At 40.2% G+C, this 26368-nt stretch overlaps 1 protein-coding gene across 6 annotated transcripts in view; it reads right to left on the reverse strand.

Annotated features, from left to right (window-relative positions):
• The window catches only part of LOC135220857 (large proline-rich protein BAG6-like), a 289694-nt gene that overhangs the window by 95637 nt on the left and 167689 nt on the right, over positions 1 to 26368 (reverse strand). For all 6 annotated transcript variants that reach the window (XM_064258425.1, XM_064258423.1, XM_064258427.1 and 3 more), the window contains exons 10-12: positions 15380 to 15553; positions 14799 to 15210; positions 14364 to 14601 (exon numbers count right to left, since the gene is read on the reverse strand). In XM_064258425.1, the coding sequence (XP_064114495.1) occupies positions 14364 to 14601; positions 14799 to 15210; positions 15380 to 15553 (824 nt within the window). The remainder of the gene's footprint in view (positions 1 to 14363; positions 14602 to 14798; positions 15211 to 15379; positions 15554 to 26368) is intronic.

Genomic DNA, 26368 nt, shown 5'->3' on the forward strand with positions numbered 1-26368 from the left:
CACAATACAACTAAAAACAACCCATGGTTGTAGCTTTTATTAGTTTTGAAATATTTTCATATAAATAACGATAAGTGCCAAAATTTCAACCTTCGGTCAACTTTGACTCTACCGAAATGGTAAAAAAACGCAACTGTAAGCTAAAACTCTTATATTCTAGTAATATTCAATCATTTACCTTCATTTTACAACCAATTGGAAGTCTCTAGCACAATATTTAGATTTATGGTGAATTTATGAAAAAAAACATTTTTTCCTTACGTCCACACGGTAACTCTTCCGGAAAAAATCAGAAATTTTTTCGTGCGATTGTCGTAATGTTTGCACCATGTTAAATTAGCCGTTACATAAAGTTTTATATATGAAAATGTGCGCAATTTTATGTAGAATACAACAAAAAATAATTGAAGGTTGTAGCTTTTCTAATTTTCGATATATAAATTGTCTGTCGGGTGCCGATTGGACGTATCGTACGTTGATAAAAAGTGTTTTTTTTTAATTCCCAGAAAAATACTTATAGGCCTACCAGGCAAAAACTTTTGAATCATGCGCCTTGGGGGATGCTGGGAGCTCACGGATCAAGGCATTGTTTTGTTTACAATCGTTACACAGGCGCGCAAGCGCGAATTTCTTTCTTATCGCACTAAAAAGTATCAGTGACATATCTCAGAAATTATTTCGTCACTTTGACATAATTTTTGCACCATTTTAAATTAGCCGTTACGTGGAGTATTATATACGAAAATGTGCGCAATTTCATGTAAAATACAAAAGAAATACTCATGATTGTAGCTTTTATCAGTTTATAAGTATTTTCATATAAATAACAATAAGTGCCAAAATTTCAACCTTCGGTCAACTTTGACTCTACCGAAATGGTTAAAAAATGCAACTGTAAGCTAAAACTCTTATATTCTAGTAATAGTATTCAATCATTTGCCTTCATTTTACAACCAATTGGAAGTCTCTAGCACAATATTTCGATTTATGGTGAATTTATGAAAAAAAACATTTTTTCCTTACGTCCACACGGTAACTCTTCCGAAAAAAATCAGAAATTTTTTCGTGCGATTGTCGTAATGTTTGCACCATGTTAAAATTAGCCGTTACATAAAGTTTTATATATGAAAATGTGTGCAATTTCATGTAGAATACAAAAAAAAATAATTGAAGGTTGTAGCTTTTCTAATTTTTGAAATATTTGCATATAAATCATGATAAATAGAAAAAAAATGCAACTGTAAGCTAAAACTCTTACAGTCTAGTAATATTCAGTCATTTATCTTCATTTTGAAACAAATTCAAAGTCTCTAGCACAATATTTAGACTTATGGTGAATTAAAAAAAAAAACTTTCCTTCCCTCCGTGCGTGGATTTTCCGCCGCAAATCTCCGAAATGCGTACGTCGCATTCTTGTAATGTTTGCACCATGTTAAATTAGCCGTTACATAAAGTTTTATATATGAAAATGTGTGCAATTTCATGTAGAATACAACAAAAAATAATTGAAGGTTGTAGCTTTTCTCATTTTCAAAATATTTGCATATAAAAAAATATATATAAAAATTTTGACATTCGGTCAACTTTAACTCGTCCAAAATGGTCAAAAACTGCAATTGTAAGCTAGAACTCTTACAGTATAGTAATATTCAATCATTTGTCTTCGTTTTGAAACAAATTGGAAGTCTCTAGAACAATATTTAGATTTAAAGTTAAATTTTGAAAAAAAAAAAAAAAACTTTTTTACGTCCGAGCGTTACGAATTCATGCATAATTTTGTGATAATATTTTCTCTGTGTTGCTTTGATCGTTTTACAATGTGTTGTACATATACCAAAATGATTGCAATTTAGTGTACAATACAATGAAAAAAAGTAACTCGTTAGCTTTAACTCGTTTTGCTCAAAGTGTGATTTGAATACAATTATATATGAAATTTTGTTTTTGCGCTATCATATATCGCATTATTTATATATGATGATATTATTTTTCATTTCTGATGGTTGCATACTAAACTTCAGGCAATGACAAAAAAAGGAGCCAAAAATGAACTCTTTAATCTTGAAAGCTAAGCACGCTGTGATTTTTTGAAAAAAATATTTTTTCAGCTTCCGCGCTCACTCCGAGACCCCCCCCCAGCATACGGGAGACAATTTTTATTATACCCCTTCAGCATAAGAGGGTTAATTATCATTCAAATTCCAAAATATAACTGCAAAATTATTTTCTTCTTAAATGTGTACATTCTTGTACCTACTTATGCTTTACAACATAGAGCATGTAAAAATATACTGTACAAAAACCAAACAATACAAAAAACATACATTGTTTCATGTAAATATAATTCATCATTAAACATTGACAACCGAACAAAAGAGAGAGAGAGAGAGAGAGAGAGAGAGAGAGAGAGAGAGAGAGAGAGAGAGAGAGAGAGAGAGAGAGAGAGAGAGAGAGAGAGAGCAGTTAAGTACATACTGTCTCCTAATGTGATGCACAGAGGAAAATGTTTGTTACATTTGCACTTGTGTTGTTCATTGTCCACCTTCACAGGTTTAGCCAGGAAAGCGTCAGTGGATGTGAGTGTATTCATTAGTTTGTTCACAATCCACCCTCACCAACAAGAAAGCCTCGGTTGTGTGCATGTGTGATTGTTTGCCATCTGATACCTTGAGCATACCTTGTGGGTTATCCACTAAGGATGAGAGTTAGTCCACTTTGATGCACACTGCTCACAGTTCAACAATTCTATTATGCTTAGCAGATTTCTACAGTATATACAAAATATTATTATTAGTTTTATCAGGCTTGGGCAAGTCCATTAGCTCTCCACTAAGTTGAGGTGTCACTAATAAATCTTCATCACGAGCTGGAGATGGTTGTTTAACCTGGTACTGAGATAGTTAACTAGTGCAGATGAGGGGTGACCAAGGGATATCCCACAGTCACCAAACTTCACCATTCACATTTGCCTTTGACTCCAGGGACAGAGCAGGACAGTTATGCTCGATGAAACTCCTTTAATGGGTCTCTTCATCTAGCCATTATGCCAGGTCTCCCTGACAACCTTTTGATTCAAGGGCAAAAGTTGTGAAGAAGGAGCTTGGAGAGCATACCGGTGTTACTTCAGGTTGCCACTGGAATATGCATGGGTGACTCCACAGTGAGGCACAAATTTCTCCCAGGACCACCTACCACAGCACAAGCTAGTTGCTTTTGTCCTGGATTATATCTGAGGCTTAGGGACAAGATTAGACTTCTCTCAGATGATTCCTTACTCAAGAAAACAGGCTAAGGTAAGTCAATCTGCCTCATAGTAGGTCCCTGTAAAATGCCAGGACTAATCATCATTAGGTACCACAGTAGGTGAATACCATTTGAATGGACCTTAAACTGGATGACTATCTCTTTGCAGACAAGGCTGAGGTATTCTGGAGTCTTGATAAATGGGTACTTGAAAGAAAACACCAAGCAAGTCTGTCAACAGCATGAAACCAGATGTCTTCGCCCGATAAGGATTTGAATAGCGTGCAGTTGAAAAGGGAGTCTCCTGATTCCTTTCATCTGAGCTCAACTGCTGCCTCTACTCTATTCGGGGGGGGAGGGGGGAGAGTATGTAGATGTAAGCCAAGAACCTATAGTTCCTCAGCTAGAGAATACTCTTTTGAGAAACCTGTCTAAAAAACAGGAAGATAACCTTATCTCTCCTGCAAAGTACAAGGTTTGCTCACTGGATGGTGATCTGGTGTGCTGGAAAGGTAAGGGCCTAAACCCCAAACACCAGCAACCTCAAACCTCCAAAGTTTACATACTGATCAAAATCTACTTATCCATAGGTCAAGCCACATGATGGTTTGTAAAGAAGCAATGGAGACAGATTCCAGGGTTTTGGCCTCTGTTGCAATGAACAAACAACCCTCCCGATGGAGTCTCTAGGAGGTTGGTCATCAGTTGGTAGACCAATGTGTCCAACTGCATAGGAGTTGCCTCTGCATCCTCCACTGTGTAGTAACCCCCTCTGGTGTGAGAGAGGGGGCAGAGTTTGTTGGATCTGCAGGGGGCAAAGGAATTCCCAGAAACCTGCAAGATCATGGCATTCAGCTCTTCCATAACACCACAAGCTAACTGTGACCACACAACCAGACTAAACATTTTGCCTTCAGGGACTACCTCAGTAAAGGTTGGATATTGCCCCATTTCATTTTCTCTTTCTGTGTTTGTAGCCTTAAAAGGTTTTAATGTTATTTCTAGCTCAGTTGTTGAGGTGCAAAGATTCCATGGTCTTGATGTTTAATGTCTTTTCAGCACTGGAAAATTGCCTTTCAAGTGTCATCCTTTAATCCTAAACAATATTGGGTCTAGGATTTATAGGATTTAAAAAAAAAAAGTAAGAAAGACTGCAAGGAAATATCCATCAAGAAAAGACATGTAACCTCAAAATATCTGGGGCTTGCAGTGATAGATCCCATTCACCTAAAACACTGCAGATGGACATTCACCTGTGTAAAAAGCAGTGGGGAATAGTTGATACCATCTATCACACTTTTGACAGGAGAGCTAACAGAACAACTGCAACTTCCCTTGAAAAGAAATCAAGAAACACCCAGCAAGGAGACAAAAAGCTCCTGCTGTATAGCGAAACTGCATCAAGGAAGGATACTTCCTGAGCAGTATCAGGCTGCTATGATAATGATGACTGAGAGATGAGTGCAACTGAGAAGACAACAGAAGTGTGAAAAAGACTTGAGGCCACTGCTGATGAGGCTAAGATTGCCAGGGAACTGCTCTCATAGTGCAGCAGCAGCAAAAGGTTACCAGGAGGGGGTGCAAAAAAGTCACACCTCATCATAACTTGGCCACTAGACAAACATTATCTATCAAGAAAGCCCAGAACATCAGCAAAAAGAGTAATCAGATAAGGCATATCTTGACAGAAGATAGAAAGGACAGCATCCTGCATGGGGCCTCAACATCAAAATCCAAAGGCACTGAAGCCTCATCAACAGTAAATAAGTGAAGGCCTGAGCATCTGTCATGTAGGGTGGCAGATATGGTAATTTCCAAAGACTTCAAACAGGACCTTAAGGAATTATGCACCATGTTACTTGGTCTGCACGTCTTCAGGTGGTGTACTTCATTTGTGAGTTCTCCAACAATGCCAATCTCATTGCTGTTAAGGCAGCAGTATCCTTCCTTACAGATCCTACCACATAACCAGAAATTTATTACATACTCATATCCTTCCAGTAACTTTAATGGGGGTTTGACTTCTGTTCTTGGTATCTTTAAGCTCATGACCAATGATTTTACAGTCTAGGGGCCATTGAAGGAGTTCAGCCTCTTTCATCTTCTCACCAAATTACAGTAAAACACTGGTCCTTGACCATATTAGAACTCGACATAATCAGATTTCAAAGCAAAATTTTGAGTAAATTTTACATCCGAGCTCGAACAAAAAACCGGAATCTGACCCGAAGAACCATATGATTTTTTTTAAACAAGTGTTTTGGTCAGTCGCCGTTGGTTGGCACTGCTGGTGGCATTGTTGTTTAAAACCAGTTCACTCTGCTGCTATTGTTTTGAGCAAGTAAACACTTGTACAGGAATATTTCCTCAGTTTTTGTGGCTTTCTGTACTGTATTTTGAGACAATCATGGGTCAAGACAAGCATTAGAGACAAGTAGAAGAGGAAAATGGTAAGAAACACAACTAAACTTGAAATTACTGAAAAGCATGAAAGAGGCATTGTGTGACTGATATTGTTTTATTTTTAATATTTAATTAATTTACTGTAATAATTAGGCTTTCCTTCAATTATTTATCATTAGCAGTTAGTTTTGTGCCTATCTATTACTGTACATGCTATACCTACCCTAGCTTGTGACGCTCAGTCAGTCATCGGTAATGTGGTCACATTGGACATAGGCCAGTTTTATATTATACAATATACATTAAAAAATAACAAAGAATGTCTAAAACAATGAACTTATTTAATGGTGATTTAAGTGAAATGTTTTGTATAAAAGGCAAGGTTAGGGTAATAAGTGGTGGTCGAGAACAGATTAATCCATTTTCAATTATTAAGGGAAAAATTAGATTCAGATTTCAACTTCTGGAACAGATTAGCATCGAGTTCCGAGGTTCTACTATATATGATTAGTGTAGCTGTGTGAATCAATGTTTCCATAATGTAAAATATGCTTATATAAGCATACTAATCATATGGTTTGACTGCTCTCATTCCTCTCTTGCAGTCTGACTTTAAATCTCACAGTGTCATAGTTAAGCAAGTTTGTAGTAAGCATCTCTCATAGAAATCAGCATTTGTATTGGTGTCTTTGTTCAAGAAGGATAAGTTTGGTGTGAATAGGATTTCAAATAAAAGAAAATAAGATAATCAACAATGAAAGCATAAAAAATTTTGTAAAAAAAAAAAAAAACATATTTAACATGAACTGCAATAAAAACTTCTCATTACATTATTTATCTTTCTTTTAAGCCTTTGAAATAGTAGGGGGGTCAAAAAGTTATCCATGGCCTGCAGATTTATTTTATCACTTGGTGTAACCTTGTTTTCAAGACAGAATGCGGACTTTAGCATAAACAGACATGAAATATTTTTAATTAATTTGTATTTTTCATAACTAACAAACCTGAGGTCTTAACATTAGGATTTACTAGCGCCAAGCTGGAAACCGGTAGAATTGAAAATTACACTTGTGAGATCCAGGACTAATGGCATCTATACCAGGTCACGGGGCATGTATACCCAGAATGCCCACGGCTACCTGTGACCCATCAGTTATATTTCTAACCCAGTTTAGACTGCTAGAGGGGTGGTTCGAGGTGGGCCTTTAACTGTTAAGACCTCAGGTTTGTTAGTTATGAAAAATACAAATTAGTTACAAATTTGGTATTTGTTCATACACGAAACAAACCTTCGGTCTTAACATTAGGATAGACTTACTATTGGAGGGAGGTAAGTCTCTACAAACTGACTGGAGTTTGCCACCTTATCCATTTCCGAATATATAGGGAAATTCTAAGAGAATGGACAATGAACCTAGGACCAAAGATATAAGCGGATCTATTGGTTTCCTCCCCACTGGGTGTAGAATACCATTCTACTGTTTACTCTTGTCCCTTGCGACTGGATCCACCTTCACCCCTTCTCCTTATTATCCAGAGGGGTGTGTTGCTACTGAAAAGTATATCATCAGCTAAGATAGCTTCACAGTATGGCTGACCATCTCACCTGCATCTAGTCCGTTCCAGCACAGTGACGGTACTCTCCTTCATATGCCCGTGTTAAAGGAGTAGGAAGAAAGTAGTAAAGAAAAAAGACCAGTCATCCCATTCATTCTACTTTCATACCTTCATCTTAGACTAGACGCAAAACTGACCCGCCAGGGGCACTGGATGAACTATATCACTTGTTGGGCCGCCACCACTGGACCCAAGGCGGTGGTGTCCAGGATCTATGGGCAACATCTTTCAAATAAAATGAGGTGAAAGTTGTTTGGCGCTTCCACACGCCAGCTTTCAGAATTTTATCCACAGACATGTTCTTCTTAAATGCCAGGGAGGCACTCACAACCCTGATGTCATGAGCTCTAGCTCCCACCTGGCTATCTGACCCTCTGTCTTCTGCAGTATAAGCATCTCTGATCGTCTCCCTTAACCAAAATGATATTGTATTCTTGGACACTTCCTTCTTGTTCCGTCCTGTACTTACGAACAACCTCTGGCACCCCGGCCTGAGGTGCCTTGTTCTCTTTAAGTACTCCCTTAGTGCCCTGACGGGGACACAGGAGCATCTCAACTTTGTCGTTGTCTACAAAGTCTGCCAAGGAAGGTATGGTAAAGGAGTCGAATCTGCCGTCTACTATTGTTGGATTTTGGGTCTTGGCCACGAATTCTGGGACAAACTCACATACCATTGATCTCCAACCTCTCGAGTGCTTTATGATATATGAGAGGCCATGTAGCTCCCCCACCCACCTTTTGGTTGAAGCCAGGGGCCAATAAGAAGACTGTCTTCAGGGTCAGGCTCCTATCCGTGGACTGCCTTAGTGGTTCGTAGGGGGGTTTTGTCAGACTACTCAGTACCTTGGTCAGATCCCAATCTGGGCTTTTTAGCTCCTTTGGATGGGCATGACTGTTCAAAAAGCTCCTCATCAGCCATGGCCACCTCCCATGAAGACGATATGTCCACTCCTTTCATTCGTAAGACTGAGGCTAGAGCAGCCCTGTACCCCTTCACTGCAGATACAGACATATGTTTTTCTGTTCTGAGATATATCAGAAAGTCTGCTAACTGCTGAATAGTGGTACCGAGTGGAGACACGTTCCCTCTACGACACCAATCACAGTATGCTGACCACTTCCCTTGGTATACTGTCGCAGATGATTTCTGATATTACCTGCCATCTGAGTTGCTGCTTTCTGCGAAAACCCTCGCTCTCGGAGGAGATACTTGACAGTCTCCACACCGTGAAGTCTTCCTCACTTCTGCCGACAAGGGAATTTGCTCGTACGGGTGATCTACTGTTGGTGACCAGAAAACTCCTTCATCCTCCATTGTAGGGACCAAAGGTGTAGCCTTCCTTGTGGTACTAGCTTCTCCAGGGAGGTTAGGATTCCCAGCACCACCTGCCACTGTCTTGCTGGCTGTGTCTGCTTTCCCAGAAAGGCATTCACCACTTGTTTGCATTTCTCTACTCTTTGGTCTGTCGGGAATACTTTGGCTTGTTGTGTGTATATCACCATTCCCAGATATTCCAAACGTTGACTTGGATCCAGCTGCGACTTCTGCTGATTTCACCACAATACCTAGGCTGTGACAAAGCTGCAGGAGGGCCGCCCTGTCCCTGAGTAATTTCTCCCTGGACTTTGCTATCACCAGCCAATCGTCCAGATATCTTATTAGCCTGATCCCCTGAGCATGCGCCCACGCCGACACGAGGGTGAACACTCTTGTAAAAACTTGAGGAGACGTTGTCAATCCGAAGCACAGGACCTTGAACTCGAAAGCTTTCCCTGCAAGACTGAAGCGGAGAAATTTCCTTGAAGACTGATGGACTGGTATCTGAAAGTATGCGTCCTTTAGATCGAACTGTCAGCATAAAGTCTCCGATTCTGACTGCTTGTAGAACCGTTTTCGGAGTTTCCATCTTGAAACTGGTTTTCCTTATAAACAGATTCAGCGTTGACAGGTCCTATTTACTGTCCTCCACTCCACCCCGTTGGCTTTGGGTACCAGGAAAATCCTGCTGTAGAAGCCTTTTGTCGGACTGCATACTTGTTGCCCAGCTCCTTTTTCCATCATCTTCTTCACTTCGTCCTGCAGAATAGTGGCCTTCTGAGATTTGTGGGCATAAGTGACGTGGGGTAATGGTTGATCTGTCAGGGGCGGGGTTACCTCAAACGGAATCAAATACCCGATCCTGAGAACATCCACCACCCACTGCTCTGCCCCCTAGTTCCTGCCACACCTTCCAGTGATTTGCCAGGCAACCCCCCACTGGTGTGGCCGAGTGATGGGAGGCGCCCATCCTATCTTCTTGAGCCTCTCCCTCTTCCCCTATTGCCCCTTCCTCTGTTGGTTTCTATTGTGAAAGGGCCAATGAGTTATCCTCTTTGGGGAAGAGGGTCTTGTGACTCTATTAGGGATGCTATGTCTCACTGTCTTCTTTCGAGACATCTGCTGTTGTCTTCCCTCCAAAGGAGTAGTTTGACTGTTAGAGGTTTTCCTAACTGCCTGTTGCACCAACCTATCGTTAGTGTCATCCTTCTTCTATCTATCGCCTCTTCCAGTATGACCTCTGGCAACAGTAGTTGCGATTCCAAGATATCCCCATTCCTCATTGCTAACAGGGAATCCAAATCCACATTGCGGCTTAGTCTAGCCAATGCTGCATCTCTCCTCATTAGCAGGATATTTGCCCAAACATTGGCACTTACGTTTGTCAGGTACGCAATCGCCTTGGACCCTGACTGGTAGTAATCTAATGCACAATGGTTCATCCACTACTTTCCTTGTTGCTTCCGAGGATGCAATTTTCGCCACTGCTGTTGACCAAAGGTCTAACCAGGACGCAGCCTGAAAGACAGAAGAAGCTGTTGCTTCTAACGTAGCAGCCTCTTGGTACGTCATCGAAGGGCACTCCATTTTAACCTGATCCAGGTTAATCCAGGCCTTAACCTTACAACATTAGGGTTCATTTGTCTAGACAGCAAAGGGACCTTCGGTGTCGTATAATATTTCCTTTGCTTTATCATTGGAGGAGAAATTTAAATATCTATTAGATCTTAAGGAATTATCCCTCCCTGCAATCTTTGCGTTTACGTGTTGCAAGACCGATTCCGCATGACTCGAACAAGGCAATTCATACGACACCTTGGTATCCCTCTTTAGTCCAAACGCCATGTCAATTCCAGGAGGAAGGCATACTGGCCGGTGTTTTCTGTCTTCTCCGAAAAAGGCTATTGAATGGACGAATCAAATCAATAACCTCTGCATACGAGGCCAGAAACTCTTGGTTTTCTCCTTCCTCCGGCTCTAGTGTACCACTCTCCGTCACGAGAGATGTTGTCTCGCCTCTATCTTCTGACAGACGGCCCGGAATTCCACGGCCGCCTGCCCCTACGGCCGCGGTCTCTTTGATCTTTGCTGGCCGCTGTTGGCTCGATCCCAGATAGTCAGCCCGGGAACGAGAACGTCTCACACTTTCTCTGCTCACGGATCTAGAGCGAGAATCTCGTCTAGATCTCCAAGATGAAGGCTCCTTAAGACAGAGGTAAGTTCGTCTCTATTAGCATTGGCATCGTTTTTGGGCGTCGGCGAGCCCGGCCTCGGCCTTCTATCCAGACGGACACTGCCTTCCACGAACGTATCCGCCGAGGTTGCCAACTCTCTATTTTCTTTTCGTACTTTTAATAGGAGCCTTATCGTCCTTCGTACGTATTTTTGAACGGCCTTAACGGGCGAAACTGGGACCTGCATTCCATCCTCTGCTGCACCTTTCGCCGCCAACGTCGATTTTACCAGAGGTATCGCAGTTTTTGCGATCCGAACTGGCAACTCCGCCTCGGCCGCTAGCTAGCGCCGGCCGTCACCTCTCTCGCTTGTTCGGACTCTTGCGAACGGCTTCGTCTGCCAACCTTGTGCTTAATAGCCACTGATTTTCCGACCTTCTTGCTGACTTGGAAATGACAGTCTTGGTCCGAAGAAGAGGAAGAATTGATTCTTCTCCTCTTGGCCCGAGGATCCGCTAGGAACTCCCGAATCCTCCTCCAACGCTTGACTGGCGCTCGCCGTGACGTTATCGGACTTAGCGATGACGCCGAACTAGAGGAAGAAGACGAAGAAGGTGAATCACACTTTTTCTTTTTGTCTCTCTTATTCATTCTCTCCTCTATATCCTGTAATTTCTGCATTACAGTTTGCATTGACGGTCAGAAGGCGTATTAGCGTCTGGGTGCAGCGAAAAAGGCCGAGAATCGGTCTGTGACGTCATCACGCCTGCCATCTCAGAGTGTGACGTATGTTGTGACGTCATCCCTCTCGTAGGGAGAGACTGAGAGGTTTCTGCTGGCAACCGCACGTTTGCTGCCAAACTACCTCCCACGTTCTGCATCGCTGTAAATACTGAGTGGGATGGTGAAGCAGCGGCATTAATTCCCATAAATTGCAAGCCCGGGGGATGAGGAACATTCAGCGCTGCCGGACCCTGCTGGAACCGTGACGTCATATAATGCGCAAGCAGACCATCCAAGGTTGGTACGCCTGGTAGGCCTAGCGCTGACCACGTACCATCTAACCATATGCGCTTGAGTAGCAGGAGCCTGGAACAAAGATGGCGGATCTCCCCCTCTACTTGCTGGGAACAAAGGAGAGTGCAAATTATTCATAAAATTACCCAAGGCCCCTCCTGACGTTTCCGATACAGAACCGCTAGGAGAAACCGAGGGGTATGAGACAATTCAAAAGCAGGTGGAGAAACATATGGAGCAGCCTGGTTTATTACCGATACAAAAGAAGCCGGTAAGGTTTGGTCATCCAAAGATGGCGTCACCCCCTTTCTTTGTATTGGCTTTTCCCATAGAACTTCTTCCACTGTTCCACCGACCAACCGCGACAAACAGAACACGGATTAGAGACCGTACATACGTTTTCCCTGCACCTACTACACGTTGGATGAGGATCCGTCGACACCGAAGTTAGGAACCTAGAACAAGGGAAACCACTGACTCTGGGCAGTTTCCTTTGTCTACTGCTTCGAAGCGGTAGACGATCCCGATGTTGAGGCAAAATTCTCCATCATACCACGTATACACTCTTACCACACACTGATCACACTTGGAGAAAGAAAAGGAATGAAAAATAAAAAAAATGAAATGGATAAAGAACGGGCAAACTGAAAAACCGGCTTTAAATGAGATAGACAGTAACACGTCTTATCTTAAAGGCGGTAGGAAAATAACTGATGGGTCACAGGTAGCCGTGGGCATTCTGGGTATACATGCCCCGTGACCTGGTATAGATGCCATTAGTCCCTGGATCTCACAAGTGTAATTTTAATTCTACCGGTTTCCAGCTTGGCGCTAGTAAATCCTAATGTTAAGACCGAAGGTTTGTTTCGTGTATGAACAATTGAGGTTTCAAAATTGGATATATCTTCTGGTGTCAGCTGGAAAGCGGTTAAAAATAACCAAAGATCATAAATGCAAGAATCTGTGGCATCTCACATTCAATGCGTAGTTGAGGTGTAAGCAGTCAAGAGACCACACCTGAACCTAGTGACACATTAGTCTTTCTTCCAACCCAGGATGAAACAAGATGGGTGGCAAGAGGTGGGCAGTCAATGTTAGTTATGAAAAATACAAATTAATTAAAAATTTGTCCTTTGTTCATATGCAGAACAACCCTCCAGTCTTAACAATAGGACAGACTCACACTTGGAAGGAGGTATGAGAATCCTGAAGTGACTGGAGCTTCGGCACGCCTGATCATTCTTCTTGAAAATGAAAATTCTAAAGAAGCGGACCTAAGCCTTAGAGATTTTAGATATGTGGATATCTAATACCCAGTCTACTGGGTTTAAATACAATGAAACATGTCCAAATTCACTGCATATGTGGATGTCATAAAGAACTATATCTGTTCAAGCAACAAACCATGATAGCCACAGGAAATGGAGTTTGACGCCACTTCTCGCTTCCCTTGCTGGAGAGAGGAGTTGAAGCTACTGAGAAGTCAATTTGTATATTACATGGAATGCAAAAAGTGCTGTAACAGCATGGCTGCAACGTTCACCTGGATCAAGACATTTCTAGCATATGATGTGTCTTATTCTTCAAACTGCCCGTAGGTACTGAAGTGGAGAAAAGGGAAAGAAAAAGAGACCAGTCATCTCACTCATTCCCTCCTCCGCACTATCATCTTCCAGACATGAAGAGATAAAGATCCTACCGGTAAACTGGTGGTATTTCTTCACATGAGCTTGGTGGAGAAGGCTGTGCTAAGGTGGAATATCTCTTGGCATTGCTGAGACGAGAAAACAACCTGGGAACCACTTAGCTTGGGGCCACAGGGAGATATTAGGGTCATTCTGAGATTTTGAAACCTATTAGCACTCTGTTCAGGACATGAAGGAACAGGCAAAATGGAAGAAATCTGTTAACTTTCAGGTTGTTCCCAATATTCAGAAGGGAGTCCTCCACCCAAGCAACGGATCTGGGACCACCGAACAGTAAACCTCTAGCTTCCTTTTGAACTGTGTAGCAGAGAGGCCTAACATGGATCTTCTCCAAGTTGACAGAGGAGACAATAGGATAACTCAAGGGGATATCCTATGATATTATGCTTTACGCAGATACGTTCTAAATATCCTTCTGTCAACTTGTGCACTGTCAAAGAAATTTGCACTGTAGACAGAGACGATGCTCTTGTGCTGCCAAAAGAACATAGGTGCATTTCTAACAGAGATATCCTATGAGGATATCCCCTATGGTGACATAATTTCAGTAGTATATGCTACTCAACAAAGGAGACGTCCTATGATGATAGGACACTGACCCGACCACAATTTATGTCAGTTATTACATAAAAAAAAATGAAAAGTAAGGAAGCAAGGCAAAATTTTCATAATTTCCTACATAGGACTAGTTTATGACAATACTCTCAGAATGGTCCCTACTTATATGGGAGATATATATTACTCCCAACTCTCTTCAAATGCCAAATATTTATTGCTAATTGTGTATTTTTTCCAATGGATGATACTTTATACTAGATTCTAAAAAGGTTACCATTCACAATAAAAATAATAAATAAAATAAAAAAATTAAAAGTATACAATTACCTGTTACCAGTGGCTTGACTATTTCTTCCAGGTCTCCCTCTCTGGACACCTGGACTTGAAGTGGAATTTGAAGTAGAACTGGTGGATGAAGAGGAATTAGCAGAAGTGGATGAAGGTTCCGATGTAGTAGAGGCAGAAGCCGATGAAGAACTGGGGGTGGCGCCAAGGTGCACTCCTAATTGATTTGTTATTGATGTGACTAAATTCCTAATGAGCTCTGGCGGAGGACCACTTCCTCCTGCAATGCAAAGATAAGTATGAATAAGACAAAGTGCTTAAATGCATTTAATACCAAATAGATGCCTGCTTATGGTAAAAATTGTTATTTATATATTGATGTATTATTTTCAATGTCTATAGGTTTTCAATGTCTCTATACAGTATTAAAGTCATCAACCAACAAAATAATAAACTGTAATAACAAATTTTCTTTACCTCCTCCACTACCATCAGCTGAAACAGAATCTATGGTAATCCCATGAGGGCCAACCTCCATTAAGACCATATCACCACCATCCATTGGGAAATTTTGAAGATTGGAACCCAAATTCAAAACGGATGCTAAATTACGTGCTTGCTGGGAATTTGGAGTCAAGAATGGATTAGACGTTGAACTAGTTGAGCTTGATGTATTTGATGATGTAGACGATGTCGTAGTGTTATTAGTACTATTTCTCTCCCCATCAGCCGGAGATATTGTAAATATATTAACTGAACTAGGAGAATTAGTAGAGCTGGTGGTAGTGGTATTAGGAGTAGAACTGATATTTGAAGAATTGCTTGTGGTTGGTCTACCATTCATGGATGATCTTGCTGTATCTGAACTGGTGGTAACATTGATCTGTGCCTGCATTGAAAATAAGATCAACAAAATTTTTGTATGAAGTTGTAGCATTAAAATGTCCGTGTATCAAATTCATGAGTTTTCCTATACAGCAAAAATTTAATTTCACAAGATAGAGCATGATATAATATCATTCCACTTTATTACTACATCATCAAGGCCACAGTCTCACCTGTACCAATGCAGGCTGCTGGATAATGATAGGACGTGCTCGCAGTTGTCGAGGAGGTGAGCGGCGAAGGTCTACCATAATATCACTAATGGCATGCATTGCATGGGAAACAAAATGCAAAACTTCTGAAACACGCCACAAAAGCCACTGTTCTTGCTGCAGGGAAGGTCTGTCCTATGTTTGATGAAAGATATAACAAACATTTACAAAGTATGAACATAGCCATTAAAAAGTCCATGACAAGACAAATTTTTAAATAATTCCTATTATTCAGTTGGGAAAAACTTTTGCACTATTCAAATGAACGGTTTTTTTTTAGTTATTTTAAAACTGATTTTTTTTCATACATAACCAATATTAATAAGTATTACTGGATTTACAAAGACCAAGCCTCTGTCTTTTAATCTGATTAAACAAAAGATGAGCAGAGCAGCAGCAGCAACCTACACAATTTCCTATAAGTAACAATAACAGGTTTTGAGTGGTGAGCAGATTCACTCATGGTGAGCATCAATATTATGCACCATCAACTTTATGGAATAAGGCAGGAAGAGGTTCCATTACTTCTATGGCCCAAATTCACTAATGGCAACTTTTAGACTGGCTCAGATCTATGATTGTAGGCAGCTCATGAGTTAGTTGTGATCTTGACTTCAAGAGGACATATATTTCTCTTTCTCCCATGCGTCTTTTTATTAATTTGCTCATAAATATATGTAGGGTTGGTGTTGGTTTTTGTTCTCATATTTTATGTTAGTATTTTGAATATTTTCCTAGCCTAATCTTTCCTATATATGCAACAATCAAGCAATCTACTCACCTGTTCATGTGCCTCAGTCCCAGTACAATCCAGCGTAAGACTTTAAACAACACCACAACATGACTTACAATCCCTAAATACCTACAAGACAGAAAGGTCTCTCCTACCACACCCACCACCATTCCTGTGTCGCCTTTACTTCCGCTCATGTTTTGTTTACCATCTTGTCGTCTATGATGTCACAACATAACTTAAATACATAAAGACCATTTCCAAAATCATACGTTTCCCATACATTGAACAATGCCCGCATTTCCCTCACACAGAAAATATAATTATAATAACACAGACTAAACTGATATATTCTCAAATTCTTCACCCTCTACATAATTTCTAATATTTTCCCCTGACACTCATGCATTAGTTAATACATCAGCTGTTTGAATGACAAACCAGGAGGTTTAACATGTCTACTACTATCCTTAAAAATGTTGCTTTATAGTCAGTTCCAAATAAAACTTGTCACAGTTGATTTGAATACCCAAATCACAACATGAAAAGGTAATGATGTTTCTCAAATTCTTTTGATGATAATGCCACTGTAAACTCTCAAGTACCATCAAAGCCTTATCCTGTTCCTGTGCACCTGTGCTGCTAACAGCATGAGAAAAATGGTAAACGCACTGCAATAATCTACCTTACAACAGATCACTGTCAGGGACCTAGGAAAAGTAAAACTGGAGGGCAGGTTGGAATTCAAACAGAGAAAAGGGAAGAAGGGGCAGCTTACCATGAGGGATAGTCTGAAACTGCCCTGCCAGACAGAGTATCCAAACTTTCCATCCCATAACTGTCATATAACTAAAGGTAATTTAAACATCCCCCAAATTATAGAAGTGAGAATGAAGGAAACTGCTTACCTCAACAGTCCTCTTGTCTTCCTCTTTTTTGACTTATTCTAAGCCATGGCCTAAGGAAGAAGACTGGAAGAGGTGGAAGAAATCATCCCATTCTAGAATGTTGACTGTACAGTGGTAAGAGTCCTCAGTACTCAACCCTGTACAGCTAGTTGACAACTTACGACTGCAATTGGTTACAACCAACCGGTTGTAAAACAATTTGAACGTAAGTCAGCCCATGTTAATTTACCGTAAGAATATTATACTAGCCTAGCCTACACTACACAGTATACTTTATACATATAGGGCATGGTAATTATTAATTTCAGCTAATTCTGTACGTTCAATGCACACTGGCTTATGATAATTGTGTAAAGAAAAATTGAATAATACTAACAAGTTAGCCTCGTGTATACGATGATGATGATATCATGGTACATCTACGGTATACATACAAATACAGTAGCCTAGCCTACAGTATACTGCATATACGATATAATTTAGTAATCTGTTAATATAAGCCAATTCTCCAGGTTCAGTGCATTCTGATTATGATATATCAGTAGAGAGAGTGAGAGAGAGAGAGAATCAGATTCGGACCGACATCAGCATAATTGAGCAATGCCAGGCTGTTGTTGGCTATGTATATTTATGAAATAAAAACAATGAATATGCATCTTTTCCATGAATCTTTTAAAAAGTTATACATTACTGTATCCAATAATATTCTATGTATTCTCATATTATAGTATCATAAAATACTAACAAAACAGTCTATGTTTTGGTTTGGAAATTAGCTGATGGCTTTTTGTTTGTATGGTGCTTTTACGTTGCATGGAACCAATGGTTATTCAGTAACGGGACCAACGGCTTTACATGACTTCCGAACCACGTCGAGAGTGAACTATCACCAGAAATACACATCTCTTGCTCCTCAATGGAATGGCCGAGAATCGAACCCGTGATCACCGAGGTAGGACGCCAACAACATACCAACCATGCCACTGAGGCGCCTATTAGCTTATGGTGAATAAGAGTTTATTTCACCGTATTTAACTCAATTTGGAGTGAACTGCCTTGCTTCTAGTAAGCATAAAATATCTAGATACTTTACTTATATGAGACAAGGTAATTTGTCATACATGTTTTTCAAGTTGAAATATGAATTTAATACTTCTCGTGAACTAAATTATGTTTTCCTTTAACCCTCTTATGCCGACTGGACGTATTTTACGTTGACATTTTTTGTCTCTCGTGTGCCGACTGGACGTATTTTACGTCGACTTACAAAAGTTTTTTTAAAATTCGCGGAAAAATACTTATAGGTCTACCAGCCAAAAACTTTTGAATCACGCACCTTGGGGGATACTGGGAGTTCACGGAACAAGGTGTTGTTATGTTTACAATCGTTACGCAGGCGCGCAAGCGCGAATTTCTTTCTTGCCGCACTAAAAAGTATCTGTGACACATCTCGGAAATTATTTCTTCACTTTGACATAATTTTTGTACCATTGTAAATTAGCTGTTACATGAAGTATTATATATGAAAGTGTGTGCATTTTTATGTAGAATACAATGAAATACTCATGATTGCAGCTTTTATCAGTTTTGAGATATTTTCATATAAATAACGATAATTGCCAAAATTTCAACCTTCGGTCAACTTTGACTCTACCGAAATGGTCGAAAAACGCAATTGTAAGCTAAAACTCTTATATTTTAGTAATATTCAATCATTTACCTTAATTTTGCAACTAATTGGAAGTCTCTAGCACAATATTTCGATTTATGGTGAATTTATGAAAAAACTTTTTCCTTACGTCCGCGCGGTAACTCTTCCGAAAAAAATCATACATGCGATTGTGGTAATGTTTGCACCATTTTAAAATTAGCCGTTATATAAAGTTTTATATATGGAAATGTGCGCAATTTCATGCACAATACAACTAAAAACAACCCATGGTTGTAGCTTTTATCAGTTTTGAGATATTTTCAAATAAATAACGATAATTGCCAAAATTTCAACCTTCGGTCAACTTTGACTCTACCGAAATGGTCAAAAAACGCAATTGTAAGCTAAAACGCTTATATTCTAGTAATATTCAAGCATTTACCTTCATTTTGCAACAAATTGGAAGTCTCTAGCACAGTATTTCGATTTATGGTGAATTTATGAAAAAAAATAACATTTTCTTTATGTCCGCGCGGTAACTCTTCCAAAAAAATCATACGTGCGATTGTGGTAATGTTTGCACCATTTTAAATTAGCCGTTACAAAGTTTTATATATGAAAATGTGCGCAATTTCATGTAGAATGCAACAAAAACTAATTGAAGGTTGTAGCTTTTCTCATTTTTGAAATATTTGCATATAAATCACGATAAATAGAAAAAAAACCACGTTCGGTCAACTTTGACTCTACCGAAATGGTCGAAAAACGCAATTGTAATCTAAAACCCTAACAGTCTAGTAATATTCAGTCATTTATCTTCATCTTGAAACCAATTCGAAGTCTCTAGCAAAATATTTAGATTAATGGTGAATTTAAAAAAAAATCTTTCCTTCCCTCCGCGTGCGGATTCTCCGCCACAAATCTCCGAAATGTGTACGTCCCATTCTCGGAATATTTGCTCTGTTTCATATTAGGCATTTCATAGAGTTTTATATATGAAAATGTGCGCAATTTCATGTAGAATAAAACGAAAAATATTTGAAGGTTGTAGCTTTTCTTATTTCTGAAATAATTGCATATAAAAAATATATATAAAAAAATTCGACATTCGGTCAACTTCAACTCGTCAGATATGGTCGAAAACTGCAATTGTAAGCTAATACTCTTACAGTATAGTAATATTCAATCATTTGTCTTCATTTTGAAAGAAATTGGAAGTCTCTAGGACAATATTCAGATTTATGGTGAATTTTTGAAAAAAATATTTGTTTACGTCCGCGCGTTACGAATTCATGCATTATTTTGTGATAATATTTTCTGTGTTGCTTTTATCATTTTACAATGTGTTATATACCAAAATGATCGCATTTTAGTGTACATTACAATGAAAAAAAAGTAACTTGTTACCTTTAACCATTTTGCGCACAGCGCGATTTGAATACAATTATATATGAAATTTCGTTTTTGCGCTATCATATATTGCATTATTTATATATGATAATGATAATTTTTTTCATTTCTGATGGTTGCATACTAAACTTCAGGCAATGACAAAAAAAGGAGCCAAAAATGAACTCTTAATCTTGAAAACTAAGCGCGCTGTGATTTTTTGAAAAAAATATTTTTTCCGCTTCCGCGCTCACTCCGAAACCCCTCCGGCATACGGGAGACAATTTTTTATTTACCGCTCCGGTGTAAGAGGGTTAACAGATTGCCTTGAGGGCATGTTTATTGTGTAAAAGTATTGTGATTCCGTTCACTACTTTCACATGATTTCATCATAGTACGAGCTTTACCGTTTCATTACTTATCATTTATTAGCATGAAAACAACAGTAGAATGTGTTTTTTCAAGACCTGAAGTTTTGATCAAAATGATTCTCTCAATTTTATCTACGGTTGTGTTTGATGGCATAAGTTTACTAGAATTATAACCTTGTTGCTGATGTACACGAATAATCATTAGCAGCTCGAAAAGTGAGCTGTGTGTGTGGAAAGATGGGAGCTGGGGAAAAACTGTCGTATGTTCAGCTGAACACCACTCCTTGCTCAAGTCGCTTCCCAGTTGTTCTAGTTATGGGTGGTTGTAAAGCTGATCATTCGTAAGTCGACAACTAGCTGTATTCCAAAACTACCTCCATCTTCCTCCAGATGGAGCAAAGGGAGATTCCAGTTAGGGGGTTTGTAATTTGGAAAGTGGTTATGGTAACACTTATTGAAGGTAGGGGGTAAAAGAATGAGGTGTGGTAAGAAGTGGGCCCTTTATGTAAAGACCTCAAGTTTGTATATTAGTTTCTCACTGGACGAGTGGTTTTTGCGCTCGCCTACCAATCTGGTGGTCCAAAGAAATATTCTCGGCTCTGCCAACGTGGAATCAGAGGAATTTTTTCTGGTGACAGGATTTCATTTCTTGATATAATGTGGTTCGGATCCCACAATAAGCTGTGGGTCCCGTCGCTAGGTAGCCAATTGGTTCCTAGCCACGTAAAAATATCCAATCCTTTGGGCCAGCCCAAGGAGAGCTGTTATTTAGCTCAATGGCCTGGTAAAACCAAGATATACTTAACGATGTCACAGATTTAAAAAAAAAATGTTCACTTTTCTGCTGGAACTTTCACCAATTCACAAATTGATCACATTCACTTTTTTTTTTTTTGTATCAAATTAGGCAGTGAACTGTTAAAATAGGCAGATATAAGCATTTTAGTTTAAGGGGCACCTGGTATTTAGCAGTTATATGCAGCTCACCTGCATACTCTCTCTTTCTGGTATGAAAGATCAAAGGAAGAACACTCCACTGATCTATTGAACAATGTGATGTTTAAATGTCAAGACTTATGGGCATTTTGAATTACGGGAAGTATATCCTCTGATTCGAATAGGTCTGGATGAACCCATGATGTCGAAGACTATAATAAAGCTAAGAATAACCAACTGGCTTGCTAATAGTCAGTCCCTCTCTCTTATTGCTTGAGAGAGGGAAGGATTTGCATCTAATTATCTCATCCAAATAAAAATTACATTATGATAAAATAGATTTAACTATAGGTACCCAGTAATTAGGTAGCTAAGTTTTACTTGCCGGCAGTTAAAATCCCAAAATTCGCAGGTTGCTCTAATTTTCTACTTGGTTTGGTTGATCAACAGTGCCCCGCCAACTTTCGAGGCAAGAGAGAGGAACAACACAGCAAAAAGCTCAGTTTGTTTATGCTCAATAACAGATATCCATGCTAGGAGATGGGGGGGGGGGGGGGGGGGGGGGCTCTGATTATATAATTACTGGGTAAGTATAATTAAAACTTTATTCTATCATACAAATGTAATTTTTAATTATATGCTTCCCCAGTAATTATATAGCTAATTCCCACATTGCGGGAAGGTGGGAAGAATAGATAATTCGACCTTAGATTCATAAAAAATGCATGGAAATGCATGGAACGAGAATAAAAAAACTTTGCCAACATTAAAATGTTTGAAAAAGAAACTCACAAAATCACTGTGTAACGTGTTTACAGAATTGTAAGTATTTACATTCAATGTTTGTTGATTTCTTACCTAATAAGAGAGTTGTAGCAGGAAAATATTGCCTCTGATTGCCACTCATCTTATCATGTAATGATGTGGCAGTAAAACCATGTAGCACCTACTACATAGTGGGACCTCTGTAGCGAAGGACAATTCAGATGACTTACAAAGGATAAAAAATAAATGCCCCTGCCCAGGGCTCAGTACCAACATATCACCACAAAAGATTTTTACCTATAACCAAAATAACAAAATATCCACCACCAACCTATCAAAGGACTGAAGGGTACTGCAGGTACTTCATACCTTCAGGTTTCCCATAAAAACAACCTTGCTTCCTACACTTCCTTTCCCAACACCACACCAGCCGCCAGAAACAGACCCAGGGTACTGCAGTCTTCATACACCATTTCAATGTCACAGAGATAATCCGATGCTAACACAGATTTCAATTTCCTAAATGTAGAATTAATAATCGAAGTAAAAGATAATTTTCTCTTAAAAGCCAGAGAAGTGGCTACTGCCCTAATTTCACAAGCTTTTAGCCTTGCAGACCGGGAGAATGTCTTTAGCGGAAAAACATGCTTCTTGGATGAAGTCTCTTACGAAGAATGCTAGAGCATTACGTATTGGACAATGGTCTGGAGAGATTTTTTACAGAACACCAAAAACTGCCAAAATTTCTATGAATGTCTTTAGTTCTGTGAAGGTAGTACTTTAAGGACCTCACTGGGAACAGAGTTCTTTCCACACTGTCATTACTCAGGACTTCTGTCTAACTAGGGATCGAAAAAGAGCGAGGCCAAGGATTAGAGGGAGACTTGTTCTTGGCTAAAAACCCCCAGAGAATATGAAAAAATAGCATTCCCTTTCGAAAAACATATTTTCTTATAAAGTGCACAAATCTCGCTAATCCTTTTACCATTCACCAAGGATACTAAGAAGAGAGTTTTCCTAATTAAATCCCTCAGACTAAGCTCTTGCATAGGTTCGAAACGAGGCCCAGACCACCAATTTAACACAATATCCAGATTCCAAGGCACCATGAGAGAAACTTTATGATAAGAAGTATCAAACAATCTAATGAGATCAGAGATGTCAGGGTTGGAGGACAAGTCCAAGAAATCGGCTATTTGCATCACAGTGGTCTTAGAATGAGAGATGTTGGAATTCTTACATAAGTGTCTGAAGATTCTCCACTAATTCTGATACACGTTGCTAGAGGATCTCCTATACATGGAGACAGCCTCTGAAGCTCCCTTAGAAAACCCTTTCTTTATAAGGAATTTCTGGATAGTTTGAATCCTGTCAGGGCCAGAGAAAACAGGTTTTTGTGGAATCTGTGGAAGTGTGGTTGTTTGATTAGCTGCTTCTTTTGAGGAAGCAGCCTCGGGAAGTCCATCAATAGATCTACGAGATCGGGGAATCATTCCTTAGATGGACAGAAGGGGGTCACCAGGACCAGAAACGCATTGCTGTGCGCAAGGAACTTTTTCAGCACTTGTCTTAGGCTGAACGGAGGGAGAGCATACAGTTCCTTGTACAAATAGTCCAAAAGAAAAGCATCCACTGCCCATGCCTGTAGGTCTGGAACTGGCAAACAAAACAGAGGGAGATGATAGTTCCGATACGTGGGGAAAAGTCCATCATTGGTTTTCCCCAGTTTCCAAAGGTCTAGGCAGACCAAAGGAGCCATCATCCATTCCGTCAGTAGGGCTTGTTTCCGATGACTTAGCTTGTCTGCTAAAACATTTAGCTTCCCCTGGATGAACCTGGTGACTAAATGCATATTGTTTTGTTCTGCCCAAATGAGATCTCCTGCCACTTCGTAAAGAGAGAAAGACCGAGTCCCTCCCTGCTTCTTGATGTATGAGTTCTTGATGTATGAGAGAGCAGTTGTGTTGTCCCTGTAGACTGCTACCGTCTTGTTTTCTACTTCTGATGAGAAGGGCTGAAGGCCCAGGTGTACTGCCTTTAGAACATTCACACTGATATGCAGAGATCTTTGCTCTGGGGCCCATACTCCTGAGATTTTGCTTTGCTCTAAAAGCTCTCCCCACCCCACGCCCAACGCATCTGAAAAGAAATTCAGGTCGGGGTTCAGTTGAAAGAGGGACTTGCCTTCCGATAGTCTCATCTCTGAATTCCACCAAAGAAGGTTCTCTTATATTTCCTGTGTTATAGGAAAAACATGCGAGTCTGGTAGCTCTTTCCTGTTCCAGCTCACTTTCAGAAAGAACTGCAGGGTTCTCAGATGTAGCCTGCCTAGCGACACAAACTACTCCATTGATGAAAGGAACCCCAGTAGACTCATCCAATTGTTGGCCGAGCACTTGTTTAAGGCCAGAAGATCTTTCTTATGCAAGAATCTACTCTTTTCTGTGTCAGAAAAACCCAAAAACTCTGAGTCGCTATAATCATTGCCAAATATTGAATCTATTGAGTTGGAATCAACTAAGATTTCTGGGAGTTTATGAGGATTCTGAACTCCTGTACTAAAAACAGTCATTTCGAGATCCTCTGCACACTGACTCTCTGATTGGGCCTATAGGAGCCAATCGTCTAAATACAAAGATATTCTTATCCCTTGAAGGTGAAGCCACTTTGCAATGGGAGCCATTACCCTGGCAAATACATGAGGTGCCGTCGTCAGTCCAAAGCAAAGGGCGTGAAATTGAAAAGTTTCCTTTGAACACAAACCTGAGATACTTCCTTGACTTGGGGTGTATGGGAACATGGAAGTATGCATCCTGAAGATCTATGGATGTCATCCAATCTCCCAGATGAATGGACGACAGGACTGTTAGGTTTGTTTCCATCTTGAACTTCGTCAAGACAATCTTGAATGAGTTCTACTGCTCCCTTTCTTACAAGAGCCAAAAACACCTCTGATCCTCTTGAATAAACCTGAGGCATGGGACAATGTAACCTTCCTTCAGAACCTGGACAATCCAAGGTTCTGCCCATTTTCTCTGCCAAACTTCCCAAAACATTAGAAGTCTGGCTCCTACACTAGTGCAGAGAACGGCATCCTCACTAGCTAGAGGAGCCCCTTAAAGACATTTTCTTGATGGATTTAGAAAAGAACCTCGTACTGTCTGGCCCAAAACGGCTGGCCTCTTGAGGGAAGAGGTTGCCTCGAAACCATCGCTGGAGGATCTCTCGGTCTTTTGGAAGACCAGGCGAGGATATCCAGTGTACATTTTTTCTCCAGATCTGAAGCAATACCTAAAACTGTGGCTTGAGGAAACAAGTGTCTCTTATCTAAGAGAAGAGAATAACAGAGCTGATCTCGCGAGGAAGTAATGCACTTTGATGTGTAGGAACACCAGAGCTCCCTCTTCTTGAGTGTTCCCATTGTGTAGAGACAGGCCAAGTCGTGGGAACCATCCCTAATCCCCTTGTCGATACACAAGAGAACTCCCATCCAATCCACCAGTAGGTTCTCTGAAAGCTTAGGGCAAGACTTAATCTTGCGGGCCAGAGTGCCAACGGACCACTTGAGAAAGTAAATTCAAATATCTTGAAAATGCCTTTCAAACACCAACTCTGAGGCAGTTAACAAAATCTTTGACAAAGAAAAAGCCGGGCGTTTGGCTACGTCTACAGACCAGAAAAATCTCTCTGTGAAGAGGCGCAAACACCCAAGGAAGGAGCCTCTTTCGTAGTATAAGACAAGTATCTCCACCTGAAGATTCGAGAAAGCAGAAAACAAAAGGTCTTGCATTGTTCCCTCTTTTCAGCTGGTCAAGCATCTTATCTCTTTAAAAGCCTTCTTAGCTGAGGAAGACAAAACCATCTTCGGCATCTTTGAGAGGTTCAAGGAAGGCATACTATCCATAACAAAAGGCGTTTCAAGAGACGACAGAGAGATCTGCTTGAATGAAGATGGATATGTGGTAAGCAGGAACTTCATTAAAGCCACATATGCTGAAGAAGGAGCCTCTTGATCCCCTGCAGCTTTGTCTTCAGACGAAATAGGGTAGAAAGATCCTCATCTGCAGGAGCCTGAGGTGGGGCTGCATCAATCTGTGTCTGTGTCAAAACAGCACTGAAGCATCTTGAGGCATCCGAGGAGACAATGCGAGGGAGTTTTGACCACTACTGATGCTAGCTTAATTGTTGTGGGCGCTT

Source organism: Macrobrachium nipponense, chromosome 2, assembly GCF_015104395.2.
Source record: "Macrobrachium nipponense isolate FS-2020 chromosome 2, ASM1510439v2, whole genome shotgun sequence".
Lineage (NCBI taxonomy): Eukaryota > Metazoa > Arthropoda > Malacostraca > Decapoda > Palaemonidae > Macrobrachium > Macrobrachium nipponense.